The sequence below is a fragment of the Macaca fascicularis genome, chromosome 1 (assembly GCF_037993035.2).
Source record: "Macaca fascicularis isolate 582-1 chromosome 1, T2T-MFA8v1.1".
Taxonomy (NCBI): Eukaryota; Metazoa; Chordata; class Mammalia; order Primates; family Cercopithecidae; genus Macaca; species Macaca fascicularis.
In genome coordinates this window covers 117,997,053-118,015,256 of record NC_088375.1, presented here as the reverse complement: position 1 = coordinate 118,015,256, position 18,204 = coordinate 117,997,053, and the positions used below count along the sequence as shown (strand labels likewise).

At 41.7% G+C, this 18,204-nt stretch overlaps 1 protein-coding gene across 2 annotated transcripts in view; it reads left to right on the top strand.

Annotated features, from left to right (window-relative positions):
- The window catches only part of ATP1A1 (ATPase Na+/K+ transporting subunit alpha 1), a 31,836-nt gene that overhangs the window by 9,250 nt on the left and 4,382 nt on the right, over positions 1–18,204 (top strand). For both annotated transcript variants that reach the window (XM_005542208.4, XM_005542209.4), the window contains exons 2-18: positions 1,508–1,618; positions 2,289–2,348; positions 4,796–4,999; positions 5,636–5,749; positions 6,135–6,269; positions 6,398–6,515; positions 6,928–7,196; positions 7,702–7,900; positions 8,250–8,359; positions 10,307–10,441; positions 11,004–11,196; positions 12,590–12,765; positions 14,389–14,525; positions 15,678–15,828; positions 16,412–16,580; positions 16,722–16,876; positions 17,204–17,327. In XM_005542208.4, the coding sequence (XP_005542265.1) occupies positions 1,508–1,618; positions 2,289–2,348; positions 4,796–4,999; positions 5,636–5,749; positions 6,135–6,269; positions 6,398–6,515; positions 6,928–7,196; positions 7,702–7,900; positions 8,250–8,359; positions 10,307–10,441; positions 11,004–11,196; positions 12,590–12,765; positions 14,389–14,525; positions 15,678–15,828; positions 16,412–16,580; positions 16,722–16,876; positions 17,204–17,327 (2,560 nt within the window). The remainder of the gene's footprint in view (positions 1–1,507; positions 1,619–2,288; positions 2,349–4,795; positions 5,000–5,635; positions 5,750–6,134; positions 6,270–6,397; positions 6,516–6,927; positions 7,197–7,701; positions 7,901–8,249; positions 8,360–10,306; positions 10,442–11,003; positions 11,197–12,589; positions 12,766–14,388; positions 14,526–15,677; positions 15,829–16,411; positions 16,581–16,721; positions 16,877–17,203; positions 17,328–18,204) is intronic.

Below are 18,204 nucleotides of genomic sequence, written 5' to 3'. Positions count from 1 at the left end.
AAAGAACCCACCCAGTTGGAAGAAGTTATTAGTCAAGTAGTGCTGCACACGTGACCACAGAAGTTAAAAAGGTAAATAATATGTCTCTACATGGGGGCCACACCAGTGAATTTGGAGAAGGATTTCTCCTTGGAGTCTTAAGAGCATATTTTTAAATTTAAGTGAACACTGTATTTTATTTGCAACTATATTAGTTATGACTGAAACACACATAGACTTTTTGATTTTCTTTTTTCATTTCAGCACAATAAAATTACAATCTGGACACGAGTTACTAATTACTGCTTTAGTAGCTGGTAAGGCACTTAGGAAAGTTAGAAATGAGTAAGGGAGAACCACAAAATAATAGTAATAGCACCATATGTCATGCATTTTAAGAAAACTGCTAATGTCTACTTTTTGGCCTTAAGTTGTAGTTGTGGGAGGCTGCTTCAGGGGGAGGTGTCTGGAACAAGGGGCTCTTCTGCTCCTCTCAGCTTTGGAGCACCAAGTTCAGGCTTTGTGTAGATAAGCTCAAGGATTTTCAACAGGGGTGGGGGAGTGGAACAATCTAAATTTAAACTATAGAATCAACATTTTCTTTAAAAATTGTTCCAGTTTTCGAGAGGCGTAGGTGGATCCTGTGAATTATGTGATAATGCACACGCTTTTCCTACATCCTGCTTATGTCAAAACATTTCCAGAGACTTTCATTTGGAGGTTTTATTTTCACGCTACAGAATGGGGTGGGGGCTCCCTTTTTTTTTAATCTCTTATGCAAAGAATTTTAAGGAGTCTTAGGCTGACTTTTTAATATGAGAAGCTGGTAAAGGTGAGTGTTCTTATGTGAGCACTAAAGATATTTAAATTTGATATGTAATAATGTATTTGCAAAGCAAAGAATATAAATAATATAAAAGTACTAGCATTTAGATGTCTTGTATCATTTAATCCTTAAAAACACAAAATGAGGTTGGCAGTATTCTTTATCTCCATGCTATGGAAGAGGAAATTGAAATGTAGGAGTTAGTAACTTGCCTAAGGATACATTGCTGGTAAGTGGTAAAGCCCAGGATTTTAACTCAAGCCTGTCTGATTGAGACTGCGGACTCATAAGCACAATATTGCACTCTAAATTAATAATGTAAAGTTAGTTTCAGTCTTTCAGTAGGGAAGATGGAAGGCTGCAGAATAGGGATTTTGATAGCAAAAATCTCATTAACCCCAAATGGAAGTGGCGCTGGCAGGGCCATTCTGAAGCCTACCGGTGGCTTCATAGGTGTTAAGAGTTTCCCACTGGTCTTAATGCTCTTGGATGGAGAGAATGTATCTTAAGCCAATGTATTAATAGTAGATTGCTTTGCTTATGTAGTATGCAATATACAGGCATACATTTTCTTGACTATTATCTTAATGACTATTCCAAATTATGACTACCTTAAAAACTACCAAAATCCCCTGCTCCAGAATTTTCAGTTTCAGATGAGGTCATAATTCATAGCCTTACTTTTCCCATATTCTCCTACAGGTTGGACGTGATAAGTATGAGCCTGCAGCTGTTTCAGAACAAGGTGATAAAAAGGGCAAAAAGGGCAAAAAAGACAGGGACATGGATGAACTGAAGAAAGAAGTTTCTATGGTAAGTACTAGGAGGAATATTGTATTCCATCCTTATTAAAAATCCATGATTTTTAATCCCCCAAACCTCACTGTATTCTTCAGTCAAAGAACTGCTTTATATTAAAAGAGATCATAGCAGCTGTACAGATCTCATCTTGTTGTAGAGGTTAATATTGAACATTTTCTTTTTAAAAGCTGTTAGAGGATAGGAAAAGTTAATGCAGTCATCTGGCATAACCACAGATCAACAGAAGGAACTTAGGTTGATATCATGAGTCTTTGCTTTTCTCTGTATTATATCAAACACTGGGAAATTCAGCCTCTCCAGGCTATGGAAGCTTCCATCTACTTAACCTGTCTAGAATTGACCTAGTCATCAGAGAAGGCAGATAAGGTTTTACTAGATCCCTGAGAGCTGCTGGGTTTCTCTGAAGTGTTGCGGCAAGTAGTAATGGGCCACCGTCACTCAGCTTCAGCCATTCTCCAGTGAAGAGCTGTCAATGATAGCTGTATGGTTGTGAAGCCATGAAGCGATGGTGAAAAGTGTACCAACTTCTGCACTGAAGAAAACATCTGCACTTCGTTTAATAAGCTTAATGATAGTAATGAGTAATGCTATTTTTTTGTCATTTTTTTATACTACACTGTTTATTTTCTTTGTTTCTGTTTTTTTTTTTTTTTTCCCTTAGGATGATCATAAACTTAGCCTTGATGAACTTCATCGTAAATATGGAACAGACTTGAGCCGGGTATGTTCTAGTTTGAAGGCTGTTGTACAAATCCTAGTTTTCCGTATTGTACTTTCCCCTGTATTGCATACAGGTCTAACTTCAGGGGCTCTAGTAAGAAAACGACAGACACATCTGCGTATCTAGTATGTGACATGCACAGAGCTTGGGCTTTTATATGCTACTGTTTCTTTTCCCTGAAACTTTTTGAAAGTGGATGTTATTTTCTTCTCCCTATTTTATAGTAGTTGAGAGCCAGTAAGTGGGAACACCAGGAGTTGCAGTTGGCTTCAAAGCCATGCTTATGCCTTGACCTTTTGATGATACTTTTTCCCTTTATTTTTCTACATTTGTTAAATTCAGTTGAATATTTCACCTAGTTGAATCTTCAACAGTTCACATTTTTGCCCTTTTCCCAGCTAGTCCGTTGCAGTATGTTATGGTTATACTATCATTTGTTTAGTTATTCCATCATTTATTTGTAAATTGTTTTGCACAAAATTTAAAGAAACCTTTTCATAAAATACACGTTATGTATCCTTGTTATCTAGAGGATTTTGACATTAAATGTGTAACAAATGTTATAAAAGTAAATAGTCTAGGCATGTCTTATTTCCAGATAATCACTGAAAAGTCTGGGAATAACTTGAATAGCAAGCCAATATGTAGTATTTTTTCAGTAAGGCATCAAGAGCCATGGGTACTGTGGTGTTCTGATATATATTGTTTTTTGTCCACAGTTCCTGGTTCATAACTCCCTTAGCCCTTATTACAGTCTTTTGTTATAATGTTGGGTGTGTTAGACCTCGGTGTCAGGCTTCAAGAAACAGGATCTCTCTCCTGCCCTCCTTTCACCTGCCACAAGGCAAGACTCTAATCTTGTTCCACTTTTCTGATTTTCCAGGTAGATAGTGTTGGAATTGAACTGGAGGAAATCTTGGTGGTGGGGAGAAACCGCCACACCTTTGGTCACAGAAGTCATCTTCTGTGTTGATTGTTGTGGTGTAAGAGTAGAGAAGAGGCCGGGTGCAGTGGCTCATTCCTGTAATCTCAGCACTTTGGGAGGCCAAGGCTGGTGGATCACCTGAGGTCAGGAGTTTGAGACCAGCCTGACCACCATAGAGAAACCCCGTCTCTACTAAAAATACAAAATTAGCCGGGTGTGGTGGTGTGTGCCTGTAATCCCAGCTACTCGGGAGGCTGAGGCAGGAGAACTGCTTACACCTGGGAGGTGGAGGTTGCAGTGAGCCGAGGTTGCGCCATTGCACTCCAGCCTGGACAACAAGAGTGAAACTCTGTCTCAAAAAAAAAAAAAAAAAGAAAAGAAAAAAGAAAGAGTAGAGAAGAACGTGGTTTGAGAGCGTTTTTCTTGACACAGGCACTTTAAGCTCCAAGAGGAGGCCTCGACTCGACTCAGAACAACATGCCAACAGTGACTCTGCTCACTGTGTGCCAGGCAGTCTCTGTTGCCACTTCACATCTCACTTAGGTTTTTATTAGAGTCTTAATTAAGTGTGCTCTCTCCGACCTATGCCCATTACTCAAATGCTGTGGGTCTATTTCCTTCCTTGTAAAATGAGGTTAATAATGCCTTAAAAAGGATTGTCATGAGAATTAAACAAGTTAATTAAAACACTGAATTCAGTTCCTGGCATGTAGATAGCACTCAAATGTTTGGTAACATGAGCACAAAATACAGGTAAATAGATTCTTTAGACAAAAATATTTTATTTTTTTTGACTTGATATTTTGAGAGTATAAAAGTGATCATATTTTCCTCTCTTAATGAGAGCTTATATATAATTGCCTGCTGTCAGTGAATCTTGGGTTTAAGACCCATTAGAAAAATAGCAGGCTTTAGTAGATTTTTCCAGTGAGTACTTTTCAGTCAACAGGTTTATTGGGAGTTGGCTAAAATGTACATGGAGGTGAGCCCTTGCCTACCAGACAAGCAAAGAATCAAGCTGTATATTTAAAACTTGGCTGTTAACCCAACGGATTTCTACAGGAAGTTTTTTCTCCTTTGATGTTTGTAGAGGGGTTTTTTTCCCCTCCCCACAGAATCAATACATAGAAAACTCAAAGCTGTTAATTTGCAAAACTGAATGGATTTGTGAAAGTAGATACCTTTTTGGCAGAAATGCAATTTGGCATTAATCCCTTGATCTAAAACTTAGAAGAAACCAGGCTGAATTCAAATTTATTGATGGATCAATTTAAAGAGTTTTAATCTGGGTGTTACGGGTTCCTTGGGAAACGTGGGCATATTGTTTGCCTGAACCCTTTGGAGGCTGGCTCATCAGCAGAATTATTCATGGAGGAATTTGCTAGGTTATACCTTGGCTCTCTAGCTTGGGACATTTTGTTTCTTCTTTAAATCCTTATTGCAGCTGTCCAGCTATCAGATAGGTATGTTGGCTTGTAAGTGCTAGTACAGTTTGCCTTATTTATATTCCACTGCTTCTCAGGGATTAACATCTGCTCGTGCAGCTGAGATCCTGGCGCGAGATGGTCCCAACGCCCTCACTCCCCCTCCCACTACTCCTGAATGGATCAAGTTTTGTCGGCAGCTCTTTGGGGGGTTCTCAATGTTACTGTGGATTGGAGCGATTCTTTGTTTCTTGGCTTATAGCATCCAAGCTGCTACAGAAGAGGAACCTCAAAATGATAATGTGAGTTCTGTAATTCAGCACATGGATTTGTAGTACACATCAGATATCTTCTCCGTCTTTGTCTCCCACTTATTCTCAATTACCACTCTTTACTTAATGGTTATGAACACTGAGGAATAGTGTCAGCAGCTGTTGCCTTCGAGGCCCATCCATTCTTCCTTCATTTCCAGTTCCTCTCTCTACCACCCACGTTGTAGATGCTCTTACACGTGGGATGCCCACGTGCATGTGCTGCTGTCAGCAGGCAGCTCTGCTCAGGCCCCGGCCGCCACCCACTGAATGGCAGAGCACAGCTTTTAATGTTGGCACATCCACCTGTCCAGAAATGCTTGGTGGCCATTTTTCAAAATCCACAAGTTGGTTGAAAAACAATCTTTGTTTTATAAAGCAGGAGAAACTGATGCATCTAGAACATTTCCAAAAGTCCAGTTAGTGGTCAAGTGTTGGTGTGACTGACTCCATTTCTGACCCTTTCTATGTGGTCTTTAGAAGGATAAATAAGAAAACATGAGTTCTATATTTCTGAAATCTTGGTTTCTCTATTAAAAATCTGTTTTTTATTCAGTCAAAAAATTAATTGAATGCCCCTAATTCTTGTGTAGAGCCACGGGCCCTAACTTGTCTTTTCCCTTCCAGCTGTACCTGGGTGTGGTGCTATCAGCCGTTGTCATCATAACTGGTTGCTTCTCCTACTATCAAGAAGCTAAAAGTTCAAAGATCATGGAATCCTTCAAAAACATGGTCCCTCAGGTACCAGATGCTTTGTCCTTCCCCAGTGGATGACTTGACAGCCCCAAGCATGTCAGCCTGTGAATTAGTGTGAAGTTAAGGTTTTCCAAATATTACATGACTCCATCAGAGAGATGGATGTCTTCTACTCCGCCCCAAAACAACCTGTTTTCCTTGTACCCCAAAAAGTGGTAGCCTTTCTTTTGAATGTAAACTCTGAATACAGGCACACTGTTACAGCAATATCTCTTAAACTGGTGAGCAAGCTTTTGTAACTTGTGTAAATAAAAAAGTGAATAGTATAGGTAATTAGGATAATAGACCATTCTTAATTTTATTTTCTTGTTTTGGACACTACCTTCTCTTTGTTGGTATACTAACGGTATAAATGGTTTCCTTTCCAAAGCAAGCCCTTGTGATTCGAAATGGTGAGAAAATGAGCATAAATGCAGAGGATGTTGTGGTTGGGGATCTGGTGGAAGTAAAAGGAGGAGACCGAATTCCTGCTGACCTCAGAATCATATCTGCAAATGGCTGCAAGGTAGAACTTTTATTTTAACAAACCTCATGGCTAGCTCTGCTGTTTGGGCAGCTGGATTTGAGGGGTACAGTAGCCCATGATAAGGCAGTGTATTCACATGACATTTTTCTTCTTTTCCTCACATACAGGTGGATAACTCCTCACTCACTGGTGAATCAGAACCCCAGACTAGGTCTCCAGATTTCACAAATGAAAACCCCCTGGAGACGAGGAACATTGCCTTCTTTTCAACCAATTGTGTTGAAGGTAGGCCGTTTTTTGGCACTTTGAGCACCGTGTGGTATTTCTCTTGGGCATTAACAAAATCAAAACCATAGGCACAATCTCTTGTTTTATTGGCTCCATTTCTGACAACTTGTGTCAAGCACAGAGCAGAGGTGTTTTCCTAGCTGGCAGGAAGCCTTGTGGCAGTTCCCCTTACCTCCACCTGCCTCTTCTGTCAACACCACCAGTCTGGCATGGGTGTTGGAGTTGCTGTCCTGCTAATGGAGAGAAGTCCCTTTGCCAAGCAGCATGTACAACCAAAAGTCTGGCCCTTAAAAGTGTGCTTTTGTCAACTCTTTTTCTTTTTTAGCCATGCTATGTAATTGTGTAAAATCTGTGGCTTCCTTCAGGTTAGATACAATTAGGTACAGTTCTTCCTCCCCTTCTTTTTAAGGCACCGCACGTGGTATTGTTGTCTACACTGGGGATCGCACTGTGATGGGAAGAATTGCCACACTTGCTTCTGGACTCGAAGGAGGCCAGACCCCCATTGCTGCAGAAATTGAACATTTTATCCACATCATCACGGGTGTGGCTGTGTTCCTGGGTGTGTCTTTCTTCATCCTTTCTCTCATCCTTGAGTACACCTGGCTTGAGGCTGTCATCTTCCTCATCGGTATCATCGTAGCCAATGTGCCGGAAGGTTTGCTGGCCACTGTCACGGTAAGAGGCAGGTGATGGTCACCCTGACTCAGATCAGCTTGCATGAATGTTACATTCTTCTGCTATCCTATTCTAAGGTATTGCCAACTTATGTTTTTTTCTGGATGTTTGATACAGTTTTTCTTGAGAGCCACATCATATGGTGAGTTTTGACAGTGAGAAAACCTCAGCATTTGTTTATACGTAAGATAACCCCAAAGCATACATTTTGCTTTTAAATTATCACGTGGTCCAGAACAGTGCAGTGGAGAAAGGAGAAGAACTTGGGATCAAGTAGGGGGATAGAATAGGGTAGAATCCTGTTACTGTTTTTCTTAATAGATTGCTTTTCTGGAAGGAAGGGGAAGCCTCATGTATGGGTTCCCCTTACTATTTCTTCAGACTTCAGAAGAAGGTTGGAGAGATTTAATTTTAGACTAATTTCTTCCACATTAGGGTATAGCAAGAATCTGTGTAGAATTCCAACCTGATTGAGTGAAGTAATAATCTTCCTTATATTTTTTAGGTCTGTCTGACACTTACCGCCAAACGCATGGCGAGGAAAAACTGCTTAGTGAAGAACTTAGAAGCTGTGGAGACCTTGGGGTCCACATCCACCATCTGCTCGGATAAAACTGGAACTCTGACTCAGAACCGGATGACAGTGGCCCACATGTGGTTTGACAATCAAATCCATGAAGCTGATACGACAGAGAATCAGAGTGGTAAGGCCAGGGCTACTACACACCTCAGCCACCTGCTCCACTTGGTTTTTTTTCTTTTAAGAAATTGCATGAAAAAAAAATTTCTTTTTTAATGCTCATGACAGCTTTTTCTTTCTTTCTTTTTATCATTTAGTGAAGAGTCAAGGGTATGGGATTTTGATTTTTTGCATGTTAGCAGAAACTTTAAATTGCCCTACAAATGTGATTGAAGAATGCCTGAAATGTGATTGGTTTCATTAATTGGGAAATGAGATGTATCACTGCAAATTTCTATAGGACTTTAATAGGAGAACTGAGAACATAGCCTTTAATGCATTATTGTCCTGTTGTGTTTTCTTGCCTCCATCAGGTGTCTCTTTTGACAAGACTTCAGCTACCTGGCTTGCTCTGTCCAGAATTGCAGGTCTTTGTAACAGGGCAGTGTTTCAGGCTAACCAGGAAAACCTACCTATTCTTAAGGTAGGCTCAAGAGTTAATAATGGGTTGCCTTTTGGAGGGGTGTAGACAGCACATGAGAACTGCCATTTGAGTGTTAAAAGTAGCAGATTACCTTTGTGGTCTGTGTGACTGTTGACTGTAGAACACTTGGAGTGGTCTGTGCAGTACTTTGCTGTAACTTACATTGTGTTGCCTGTAGATCCTGATGTATTATAGGACCCCCTGCTCCATATAAGTTGATTAAAAAGGGAAGCTGCAGTAAAAATCTGACCAAAGTGGGATGGGAAGAGATGGAAGACAGTCTTTATTGGTGAAAAACCTAATTCATCTGCTTTTACTACTCTGAGTTTATGTTATCACCTAACCTAGTGGACAGTGAGAGCTGAGGGCTGTAGTGACTCGATAATCGTATTTGCATATTAGGATACAGTAGATTCCAGTAAATCCTTTAAGCCATTTATTTTCCTGAAATAGCTCAGCTTATCTTATCTTATTGGTTCTTAGCTTGTTTACTAATGATGTAAAAATAAGCTCCAGGCCAAAATAAGCCCAGCCTTAGCCTGTGGAATTCTGATGCAGTTTGAAATGATTGAGATTTTACTGTGCTGCCCAAGTGAAGATGCAGTCTCAGAAGGATCGTGAATTGTACAAAGTCCTGTAGGAGAAGAAAGCTATGTGAGGCTCTCTGGGTCCCACATTCTCTGTGAAGCTGCCTGTAGTAGTTGTGGGTATAAACTAAGTTGCCAAAGGGAATGTGGCTTGGATGTAACTCAGATGCCTTCTGTGGTGAGGATAGGGTTCATTTATTCTGCAAAGGAGATTTTCTTGGCATTGAATTGATGTTGATTTGAGGATAATGTTGTTTATCTTGGGGATAAAACTTGAGATAAGTGTTTCATGTTTTTCTTTACCTCAAAGTGGAAATGTTCTAGGCTTTGAGCATCAGGTTCCACAAGTATCAACTCTTTCCTGATTAAAAAACCCCAGAAAGGTAGCAGAAGCTGTATTCCAAGTATTTCTGGAGTTGGGCCATATTGATGGCATTATTACTAAAAAGTGGGGAGGGGGAAGCAGCCCTATTTTGCTTTTATTAAAATAGCTGGCTTTTATTTAAAATGTCCCCCACTTATTTTGTGTTTCTTTCCAACCCAGCCAACTTTCTTGCTCTGTGGAGCTGCTATACTTCTGAGCATTGATCTGTTCATCTGCATATGCAACCTTAGATGTTAAAGTTCTAAAAGGCTTACCTATATAAAAGTTGTTTACAACTGAAAATGCTTTCAGTATGTCAAAATATAAGTGTGTCATCACGTATCACAGATAATATGTGTCACCTGAAGCGTGGGCTTTGACTAAAATGTTACATGGTTCGATTTTATTACTGTTGGAGCTGGTAATAGCTTTCAGTTCACATCCTTCAGGCCCAAGTAATTTTGCGCAATTATGATTAGAATGTAAAGTCTTCTACTTTGCCCTTGACATAGGCAGTTTGTCCCCAGTCCTGAGACCCTAAGCATTTTCTTATGAATTCTACAGTAATGAAAGGTGCTATAAATGTTTAGTCTCTCACTTGGTATTTTCAGATAAGGAACCAGAAATAGGTAGTTGGGAATAGCATTGGCTTTGAGACTTTTCAGTAGGCCGGGAGAAGATAGAAATAGACTGCAGTAGGTTGGAAGGGTGTGTTATACCTCTTCTAGGGAAGGTGACACCTTCCCACAGCCTTCTTTCACTAGAAGCTACTGTGGGCCGGGGAAGGACATTGGGGTTTGAGTCTGAAGCACTGTGAACAGCAGTGGTCTGGGCTAGAGGGACTCCTGTCCCACTTAACACCGCTGCTTCCTTCTTGCCCATCCTTTGCTACCTCTGACAAGATTGGAATGTGTCTTGAGTTATTTTTCCTGTTTTTCAGTGATGCCTCAGTGAAATTTTTTGGAGATAATTTACAGATGATGTGTCTGTTCACAGCGGGCAGTTGCAGGAGATGCCTCTGAGTCAGCACTCTTGAAGTGCATAGAGCTGTGCTGTGGTTCCGTGAAGGAGATGAGAGAAAGATACGCCAAAATCGTCGAAATACCCTTCAACTCCACCAACAAGTACCAGGTCTGAAGATAAATGGGTACACGGAGGGCGAGGGCAAGCTGGGGGACAAAGAGGGGAGGTACATGAGCAGGAAGAGGAAATATTCTCCCTTTGGAGTTTTATAAGCTTTAGCTTTAAATTTTACCCTTGATTACATATAGAATGTCATAATTTAGTTGAGTATCAGCAGGATAAATGAAGCCTCTTGCAAAACACTGTTGAGCCCTTTTGAATACTTTTGGTTTGGGGTGGGTATGGGCATGTGGGGTGGGTGTGGGCATGTGGGGAGGGTGCTGGAGGTGTGTGTGCGCAAGTGTGCCCCAATCCCTGTGTTCTGAAATTCTGTATGTGTTATTTTTTAATGTGAACAAGTGTCAGGAATTTATGAATACATCATAGTGCTCTTTTTTTTTTTTCTGTAGCAGTCAGAGTATGTTACAGGTATAAGATACTTCAGAGTTCAGAAAGAAGGGATCTTGGGTCTTTTATAGCAAATACTAAATAGTAAGTGAAGCTCCATTTTCCACCATGGACTGCCACACATCCAACCATCCAATGTTTATATCTCAACAATCCTTCACAGTTGTCCATTCATAAGAACCCCAACACGTCAGAGCCCCGACACCTGTTGGTGATGAAGGGTGCCCCAGAAAGGATCCTAGACCGTTGCAGCTCTATCCTCCTCCACGGCAAGGAGCAGCCCCTGGATGAGGAGCTGAAAGACGCCTTTCAGAATGCCTATTTGGAGCTGGGGGGCCTCGGAGAACGAGTCCTAGGTATGCAGATAACCTGGTAACAAAGCACCTGGGCACGTTTCTATCAAGTAACCTAGTCTGGTAGACAGTTAACAAGTGATCCTATGAACCTGTATGTCTTGTTGACCTTCCGCTGTGTCTTTCAGGGGCAATCCTCCTACTTGTTTATTTGCCCCCTATCATTTTGAAAACAATAAGTGCTGGAGAAATGGTCAGTGTATTGGGCTGTGAGAAACAACGTCCTGATGGTTTGCTTCTGACTTGTACTTAGACCTTTGGTCTCATGCTAGTCAGTTCTGTTTGTTTTTTAAAAAAACACAATGGTGGAAGAAGATCTTTCTTATCTAATCTTTGTTGCTATGGACATAAATAATAAGCCTAATTAAATTAAAGGTAATTAATTCTTAGTGTGTCTAAGTTAGACATACTATTTCCTGACTGCTTTGGAATGGGTGTGAATTTACATGAGCATTTATGTGCTCAGCTCAGAAACTAGACTAACGGTAAACTTTTAGTCTAAGATGCTATCCATTTTTTTCTACCCTGACAGCTACTGAGGCTGAGAAGTTCACTTTACCCATTGTCTAATGTATTTGGGGAAGTGGTATTTATAATACTTTGTAGCTTGACAGATACTACATTCATTATTTATATAATGCTTCCTATTCTTCTTAACTTGGGTAAATCTAATTCATGGTATCTTTCGTATGTGTCTATCCAACCAAAGGATTGCTATCTTCTCTTAAGTATTTTTCACTTCACTACCTCCACCACCCCAGAGTGGAAGCAGTCTCTCTTCTTTGAGTCTACATGGCACGTTAAAGATCATTGTAACCTCATACAACATTGAAAGGAATGTCTGACATTATCTTGATTTTTGTATTAACTATACTAGATGATAAACCCCTTGGGCAGAATGCACCTGATCTGTACTTATCCTCAAAAGTAGCTAGTATGATGTCCCATATTGGTGCTCGGTAATATGTTTCAGTTAAATGAACGAGAGAGCAGAGGTATGGCCTTGATGTTTCCAGAGAAGGCAGCTGAGGCACGTAATTCCATGATTTGCCAAATCCAAATAACTTAGTGTCATCATCAGTGGGCAAGTCTAGAACCCTAATATCCTGGTGCTCAAAATTAGGGTTATCAATTCAGTCTTCTCCACATTAAACAATTTCCAATTCCTCTGAGGCCTGGTGTGATGGATTCTCTCTTTCAAATGCTTTTTTTCTTTCAGTGACTCTGTCGTTCATAAATGTTAAACAAAACCCTCACTCTGTTATAAAAATATAGACTTTAAAAATTTTCCAAAGTAAACATTCCAGAGAAAGGTAGGCGGGCTGAATAGGCTGCTGTTGTCCTTCTTACTGCCTGGCGTCACTGAAATTTTCAAAGGCTCCTGTCCTCCCCGCAGGTTTCTGCCACCTCTTTCTGCCAGATGAACAGTTTCCTGAAGGGTTCCAGTTTGACACCGACGATGTGAATTTCCCTATCGATAATCTGTGCTTTGTTGGGCTCATCTCCATGATTGACCCTCCACGGGCGGCCGTTCCTGATGCCGTGGGCAAATGTCGAAGTGCTGGAATTAAGGTAGTGCCCAGGCGCCTCCTTGGCTTCATCTCTTAGTGCCTTGGGACACCCTACTCAGTGAATGTTGCCCTTTGAGGTCCGGATGGCCACTGTTTTATCTCACCTGGAGTATTAATTTCTATCTCCAAAGCTTTACTTGCACCCAGAAAAGACCAAATAGTATTAAAATGATGGTGTAAACACACAAGAAATTAAAAATTTTTTGGAAAGCAGTTGTTTAAAAAAGAAATGTAGGCCGGGCGCGGTGGCTCAAGCCTGTAATCCCAGCACTTTGGGAGGCCGAGGCGGGTGGATCACGAGGTCAGGAGATCGAGACTATCCTGGCTAACATGGTGAAACCCTGTCTCTACTAAAAATATAAAAAACTAGCCGGGCGTGGTGGCGGGCGCCTGTAGTCTCAGCTACTTGGGAGGCTGAGGCGGGAGAATGGCGTGAACCCGGGAGGCGGAGCTTGCAGTGAGCCGAGATCACGCCACTGCACTCCAGCCTGGGAGACACAGTGAGACTCCGTCTCAAAAAAAAAAAAAAAAAAAAAAAAAAGAAATGTAAGCAAAGTAAAAACAGCAAAAGACTTGAAGTTTTAAAACATTGCATTATTCTAAATTAATGTACCTTATGCAATGAATGGCATATCTTCTGTGTTTTCAGTTAACTGTTTGTTAGTGAGTGTTTGGTGTCCTCTGTGTATCCGTCTTTTTTTAAGTAGCTGAATGTTACTCAAGTGCACTAATAATCCTGTTGCTGGGTATGTGATTTGTTTCCGTTTTTTACTCTCAGGATTTTATTTTATTTACTTTTTGAGACAGAGTCTCGCTCTATTGCCCAGGCTGGAGTGTCATAGTGCGATCTCGGCTCACTGCGACCTCCGCCTCCCAGGTTCAAGCAATTCTCCTGCCTCAGCCTCCAAAGTAGCTGGGATTAGCTGACACCACGCCCGGCTAATTTTTGTATTTTTAAGTGAAGATGTGGTTTCACCATGTTGGCCAGACTGGTCTCAAACTCCTGACCTCAGGTGACCTGCCCACCTCAGCCTCCCAAAGTGCTGGGATTACAAGCGTGAGCCACCACACCCGGCCTGCTCTCAGGGTTAATACTGCCCTGAAAAGCTTTGTAGAAGTTATTTCCTCACCACTCTGACTACCTCTTTTTAAAGTATATTCTAAGTACAATCACTGCATCAAAAAATAATAACAATTTTGAATTCTTGTCACATGTTGCTTTTCCTCCAAATTGTGCCAATTTGAGAATGCTAGCCAGTAGCATGTGGTGTCTTCACAGTCCCACCAGCATCAGATTTTTATCTTTTTTTTTTTTTTTTTTTTTTGCTGGTGTAGTAATTTTCGAGTATTTTTATGTGACTGTGTAGAAGGAAAAATAGACATTGTATATGCTAGTGATCGTGTACCAAGATAAAATCTGAGTATTGCCTTTGTGTTTCCTTTCTGTGGATACATATGTTTATATTGTTGGCTAATCGATGTTTATTAGTTTTATATTTGCATTCCTTTACTTTTGATACTCTAAGCCGAATCATCCTTAGTATTTACTCTTGCCTACTGGATATAAGACTTTAAGGTCATTTACTTGGCAGTTGCATTCAACACATTGTCTTGTTTATTACAGGTCATCATGGTCACAGGAGACCATCCAATCACAGCTAAAGCTATTGCCAAAGGTGTGGGCATCATCTCAGAAGGCAATGAGACCGTAGAAGACATTGCTGCCCGCCTCAACATCCCAGTCAGCCAGGTGAACCCCAGGTAAGGCAGGAAGCTCAAATCACAGTCTGCTGAGCAAGTAGTGATGGTTTAAAATCTTCAGTGTGGTTCTATAATGGTTTGCATCCAGGCTTGCTCTGAGTAGGAAATGTACCTGCACTGCCAGAAAGCAACCTTGTCATTCCTAAGGAGAATTTTAAGTAAGAGCAAGTCATAATAATTAGCATTTAGATGGTATTTACTGTTCTAAGAGCTTGATATGGTGACCTATTATTTGCAGAGCAGGGAAGCTAGGGATTCAAGAGGCTTTTGAAATACCTCAGAACTGGTGAAGTCATATAGTAAATTCAGCAGTCTAGCTTCTGATTTCATGCTGTTAACCACTGAGCTCTACTGCCTAGCACCTAGCACCTTGACACTTTCCAGGTCCACACTAACAAAATAAAATAAGGAAGGGACAATTACTTAGGTCATTCAGGCAAACACAGGAAATACTTGGCAATGAAGTAAAATAGGTAATAGCAAATTGGTTTCGTTTTAAGGTTTAGGACCCTTTCACCCTATGTTAGGGTTAGAGGAGGGTTTGGTCTTGTATCAGCGCTGCCACTGTCTAAAACTTGTATTTCTTTTTTTCTTTGATGGAGTCTCAGTCTGTCGCCCCAGCTGGAGTGCAGTGTCATGATCTTGGCTCACTGCAACCTCCGCCTGCTGAGTTCAAGTGATTCTCCTGCCTCAGCCTCCCAAGTAGCTGGTATTACAGGCCTCCACCAACACACCCAGCTAATTTTTAAATTTTTAGTAGAGATGGGGTTTCACCATGTTGGCCAAGCTGGTCTCGAACTACTGACCTCAAGTGATTCGCTCGCCTCAGCCTCCCAAAGTGCTGGGATTACAGGCATGAGCCACCACACCCAGCTAAAACTTGGTTATATTTCAGCATGTCTTATAAAGGTAGGGAAAGAATATAGACAGGCCTGCCCCAAAGATTGTCATGAGCCTCAAATGAGATAAAATATATGAAAATACTCTGTAACCTGTAAAGTACTGAACACTTAATAGCTTTTACATGCTGGGGAAAATTCCTTCTTTGTTTTGTTTACAGAGTGATCTGCATAAGAATATCCCTTCTTGAGGTGATGGACACGTGCTGGTGATGTGATGAGTGACTTTTTTTTTCTTTTGTCCTAATTCTAGGGATGCCAAGGCCTGCGTAGTGCATGGCAGTGATCTAAAGGACATGACCTCCGAGCAGCTGGATGACATTTTGAAGTACCACACTGAGATAGTGTTTGCCAGGACCTCCCCTCAGCAGAAGCTCATCATTGTGGAAGGCTGCCAGAGACAGGTCAGCCAGCACAAGGATTGGGCTGCTTTGGGCACTGTTGGCTTTAGGGATTGGAGTTCCAGTGGAAACACAGCAACGTTGATGGATGCAAACCTCGCTGTATTAGACTCTGTATAAAACAGGCCAGAAGGAAGCTCCCAGGCATAGAGAGGGTGACTTGTTAATGGTTTAGCAGTGACAGAAGCACTTTAAAGTCCAGGTGTCCCACTGTGTCCCAGAGCTTGACCCCTCCGTGGAGTCATCTGATATGGGGTCCTAGTGTTTGCAGTAGAGATGTGAGTGGTCAGGAGACTACTGAGCATGCATACAGGAATGGGATTTTCTGGAGTGCCACCCACCAGAGTCATTACTTTGAGTAGCCCTTGTTAATGCCGGGGGCTATGTTTGTTGTCACTTGTCAGTTCTGTTATTTGGTGTAGGGCCTGTGTGAATACTTCCCTATGATGGTTCTCAGGCTTCATAAATAGTCTCAGTAGGAAAGGAGTAGTGTCTGTAATGAGTGCTCAGAGGGGGCATGCATCGCACTATTTCCATCACTAGAAACAGTGATTGGTATTAACCCATTTTCCCTTTTCTGGGGTAGGGTGCTATTGTGGCTGTGACTGGTGATGGTGTGAATGACTCTCCAGCTTTGAAGAAAGCAGACATTGGGGTTGCTATGGGGATTGCTGGCTCAGATGTGTCCAAGCAAGCTGCTGACATGATTCTTTTGGATGACAACTTTGCCTCAATTGTGACTGGAGTAGAGGAAGGTGAGAGCTGTTTAAGGTGTACACCAAGATCTTATTCAGATACTGCCCATTAGCATCCATTTCTGTATATTTCTTGGATATGTTCAGTTTCCAATGTGCTTCTCTCATAAGCTAACAGTAAAAAATCTTGCTTCTTCATAGGTCGTCTGATCTTTGATAACTTGAAGAAATCCATTGCTTATACCTTAACCAGTAACATTCCCGAGATCACCCCCTTCCTGATATTTATTATTGCAAACATTCCACTACCACTGGGGACTGTCACCATCCTCTGCATTGACTTGGGTACTGACATGGTGAGTGTCGCAACAGCCACAGATCAATAGTAGTGAGGTGTGAACTGTGTCTTCATTCACTGGCACTGTGCTCCCGGCATCCATGAGGCTGGTGTTGGGAAAAGAAATTCTCAGGACCAATATCCAGTGTGTGTCCCAATCCCCGCATCACAGAATCAGTATTACCGCTCTTCAAGGCAACAGTTAACATCAAATGGGAATCTTTATTTTTGTGTACTTCACCTAAAAGATTTTTAAATGGGAGGGCAAGAATTTTATAACAAAAGGTTCACCATATTAGCTTCCTTATTTTTAGTAATTAAATTCCTTGTCCCCACCCCTTCCCAGGTTCCTGCCATCTCCCTGGCTTATGAGCAGGCTGAGAGTGACATCATGAAGAGACAGCCCAGAAATCCCAAAACAGACAAACTTGTGAATGAGAGGCTGATCAGCATGGCCTATGGGCAGATTGGTAAGCTGCAGCCTGGAGTGGGAAGCTGGCACATCTAAGGCATCTGAGGTGATGGCGTCCTCTTCAGGTTGTGATTTATTTCAGAGACTGCAAATCCAGGGTGACTTTCAGGTCTAGGATGAGCCCTAACAGGGTGAGCCTGTGGAGTTTCTGTAAACTGTCTTCCATGTGAGAATACATCTGTTGCTGTTTGCCCAGTTACCTTTTGTGGAAACTGGTTTTCTCTACTGAGCATCTTGGAACTGGTCTCAACTCTGCCTGAGAAAAGAGGATGTCCTTCCTGACTGAGCCTTGCGGAACATGAGGCATGGTTCTGAGGAATTGTGTGTGCTGACACACAGGCTGCTTTCCCTGGAGATACACACTTATCTGTCACTCACTTGGATGGAGAGTTAGGCATTGGAGAAAGTATATGTGTTTGAGGGTTTGGCTAGTAGGTCACCACCAAAGGGTGATCCTCCATCCACCTTATGCCGGACTTCTGCCCCCACAGTGGAGCATGACTAGCTAACAGGTGGTCTAGGTGGTGGGCAATCAGCATGCCATTTGTTTTTAAATCCTCTGCCTAGGGTTCTTTCAAGAGAACCTGGTGAAGCCACCATGAATGTCTTACTCTCCTGGATTAATGGGTCACATAACTGTGAACACTTGGATAAAGTAGAACAGATTAGAACATTGTGGAAATTATGGCAAAGATTCATTAGACAGTTTTTGGCAACAAAGTGATTGGCTGGTGGCCCATCCTGACCTTCTCCAAGGAGGCCTACTTTTGAGAGGAAGGAAGACTAGGTCTCTGGTGGTATAGGATGAAACCTTGCCCTGAGGAACTTGGAGCAGTGTGGTTAAATTGGATGCCAGGGGAAGAGGGTCCTGAAGG